The 3,306-nt window shown below is 51.8% G+C and overlaps 1 protein-coding gene across 1 annotated transcript; it reads right to left on the bottom strand.

Annotated features, from left to right (window-relative positions):
- Window positions 1-1,094: 1,094 nt before the first annotated feature.
- On the bottom strand, window positions 1,095-2,844 carry LOC115405532 (pyruvate kinase PKM-like). The gene has a single exon (XM_030115136.1). The coding sequence runs from the start codon at window positions 2,774-2,776 to the stop codon at window positions 1,181-1,183; it is 1,596 nt and encodes a 531-aa protein (XP_029970996.1). The 5' UTR covers window positions 2,777-2,844; the 3' UTR covers window positions 1,095-1,180.
- Between the last annotated feature and the right edge of the window lie 462 nt (window positions 2,845-3,306).

A 3,306-nucleotide genomic window follows, 5' to 3' on the forward strand; every position in this document is an offset into this window, starting at 1 on the left:
TTCCTCCAGCATTTTTTTTCCTCTGCTCCCACTTTCTCTTTGTTGAGCTGGAGATTTTCTTCCTCTTCCTCCAGCATTTTTTTTTTGCTCTGCTCCGACTTTCTCTTTGTTGAGCTGGAGATTGAGATATTGAGGACATCGGAGTGCCGTGGACCTCTTGTTCTCTTTCTTTTAGAAATTCCAGACATTTCATTTTTTTCAAGCTTGTTGTGTCACTTTTTCTCTCATTTCTTGTGGTTGTAGCTACTTTTTCCCAGTTTCCCAGCATTCACTCATAGACTTAATTACACCAGTGTCTGAGTGAATAAATACAGCATTTTCTGGCCAGGGTGCATCAGCTGGAGATTTTCTTCCTCTTCCTCCAGCATTTTTTTTTTCTCTGCTCCCACTTTCTCTTTGTTGAGCTAGAGACTGTCTTCCTCTTCCTCCAGCATTTTTTTTCCTCTGCTCCCACTTTCTCTTTGTTGAGCTGGAGATTTTCTTCCTCTTCCTCCAGCATTTTTTTTTGCTCTGCTCCGACTTTCTCTTTGTTGAGCTGGAGATTGAGATATTGAGGACATCGGAGTGCCGTGGACCTCTTGTTCTCTTTCTTTTAGAAATTCCAGACATTTCATTTTTTTCAAGCTTGTTGTGTCACTTTTTCTCTCATTTCTTGTGGTTGTAGCTACTTTTTCCCAGTTTCCCAGCATTCACTCATAGACTTAATTACACCAGTGTCTGAGTGAATAAATACAGCATTTTCTGGCCAGGGTGCATCAGCTGGAGATTTTCTTCCTCTTCCTCCAGCATTTTTTTTTTCCTCTGCTCCCACTTTCTCTTTGTTGAGCTAGAGACTGTCTTCCTCTTCCTCCAGCATTTTTTTTTCCTCTGCTCCCACTTTCTCTTTGTTGAGCTAGAGACTGTCTTCCTCTTCCTCTTCCTCTTCCTTGTTTTGAATGAAGAGACTCGACGTGAGAGGAACGGAAACGTTATGTGGAATCGTTCCGAGCAGGGCTCCACTCCCATCCGACATGGCTTTTGGGCCACGGATACTGAACTCCACTTCTTTTATAATTTCCTACGTGCCTGACTTTTTCAGGGTCGAGTCTGTTGGCCCGAGTGTTGGATGGGAAGGGAGGAGAGTCGTGTTGTGGAGCGCTATGGAAGACAGATGAGGTGGAGATGGAGACAGCGGAGCCACTTAGACCACCAGGACCACGCGCATGGTGTTGGTGTAACCGGAGCCTGGACGCCAGCCGGTCAGGACGATGACCACGTCGCCCTCTTTGAAGAAGCCTCTGACCTTTCCCATTTCCATGGCGAAGTTGACGCGCATGTCGACGTCCTCGGCCCACACGTCGTCGGCGGGCTTGGTGTAGAGGACCGGGAAGATGCCGCGGTACAGGTGGGCCTGGCGGGCTGTCTGGGCGTTACGGGTCACGGCGAGGATGGGGGCGCGGGGCCGGTACCTGGAGATCAGGTGGGCGGACCTTCCGGAGCCCGTGAGCACAATGATCGCTGAGGCTAAGCTCTTTAAGGAGGCCTCCACTGCGCCGATTGCAATGGCCTCGGCGGAATCTTTGCAGTGCGGCGTGGAGCGCTGCAGGTCCTCAAACACCTGCCGGTGGAACATGGCTGCCTCGGCTTCGCGGGCAATCATGTGCTGTGTGCGCACCGCCTCCAGAGGGTAGTCTCCCTTGGCAGTCTCGCCACTCAGCATGACGCAGTCGGCTCCGTCCAGGACGGCGTTTGCTACGTCGCTACCCTCGGCACGAGTGGGTCGGGGCTTCTTGATCATGCTCTCCAACATCTGAGTGGCACATGTGATGGGCTTGCCAGCCCTGTTGCAGCGACCAATCATCATCTTCTGGGCGAGGAAGACCTTCTCTGTGGGGATCTCGATACCCAGATCGCCACGGGCCACCATGATCCCGTCGCTGGCGTCCATAATCTCATCGAATCTGCGGACACCCTCGTGGTTCTCCAGCTTGCTGATGATCTTGATGTTCTTGCCCTTCTCTCCCAGCACTGCCCGGACGGCGTGCACGTCGTCGGCTTTGCGGATGAAGGAGGCAAACACCATGTCGACTCCCTGTTCCACACCGAACTGCAAGTCCTTGATATCCTTATCGGAGACAGCAGGCAGGTCCACGGCGGCTCCGGGCAGGTTCACACCCTTCTTACTGCCCAGAGTGCCGCCATTCTCAATCTGGCAATTGAGGAAATCGGAACCAATCTCCTTGACCTGCAGAGAAATGAGTCCATCGTCAATGTAGATCTTGCTGCCGATTTCCACCACTTTGGTAATGTTTTTGTAGTCGAGCCAGAGGATGTCTTCGCTGCAGTTGTCTTGGTAAGAGTCATCCAGGGTGAGCTTGATCATCTTGCCCTTCTTCAGCTCCACCTCAGCTGTGCCACTTCCCTGGATAAGGCCGGTCCTGATCTCTGGGCCCTTGGTGTCCAGGGCAATGCCGATGGGCCTGTACTGAATGCTGCCGGGCTCGAAGCTCTCGCATGCCTCACGCACATTCTTGATGGTTTCTGCATGGTACTCGTGCGTGCCGTGGGAGAAGTTCAAGCGAGCAATGTTCATTCCAGACTTGATCATCTCCTTGAGCATGTCCACAGATCGAGAGGCCGGCCCGATGGTGCAGATGATGCCGGTGTTACGTGCGGTGGTGGGCTCAGAGTCGATGTCCAACAGGCACACGTGTTCCAGGAAGGTGTCTGCCATGGCAGCGTTGAGCTGCTGTGTCTGGACGAAGGCAGAGCCCATGTCACACTTTGAATGAGGCATGGCGATCACTGGTGCAACCTGAGGAGTACTTGAGGCGCTGAGTGTGCCTCGACCGCAGTTCGTGTCGTAACACTGAGGGTCGTTGCCCTCTTGTTCTTCTTCTTCCTCTGCTGACACAAACTTGTCTTTGTCCTCAGAGCTGCAGAACTTCTGCAGCGCTGTCTTCATCTCTTCACCTTTGTCGCAGAGCCCAGAGATGTCCTGAGGGGCAGTCTCTTCAGGAGGCTTCATGTGAAGATAGTCATGTCCCAAAGATAAGAGTTTTCCCACCTGCTGACTCAAGCGCTCGTACACTTGTTCAAGACCTCTTGTCTGGTCGCACAGCTCATCCATCTCTCTTCTCAGCTCTTTGCATTCCTTGAGACAGGAATGTGCATTTTCATACTGCTGGCAGAGGGCAAGCATTTCTATCTGCAGTTTGTAATTTTCCTCCAGCTTTTCATCCCTTTTCTGCTTCACTTGTGAATACTCCATTTCCATTTGTCTGTGGTTCTTCAGTTTTCCATTAATCTCCTGAATCTGTCCCTGGA

This window comes from Salarias fasciatus, chromosome 18, assembly GCF_902148845.1.
Source record: "Salarias fasciatus chromosome 18, fSalaFa1.1, whole genome shotgun sequence".
Classification (NCBI taxonomy): domain Eukaryota; kingdom Metazoa; phylum Chordata; class Actinopteri; order Blenniiformes; family Blenniidae; genus Salarias; species Salarias fasciatus.

Excerpts from the sequence above, each read along its gene's own strand:
- LOC115405532 (XM_030115136.1), bottom strand. The coding sequence starts at position 2,776 with ATGCCTCATTCAAAGTGTGACATGGGCTCTGCCTTCGTCCAGACACAG.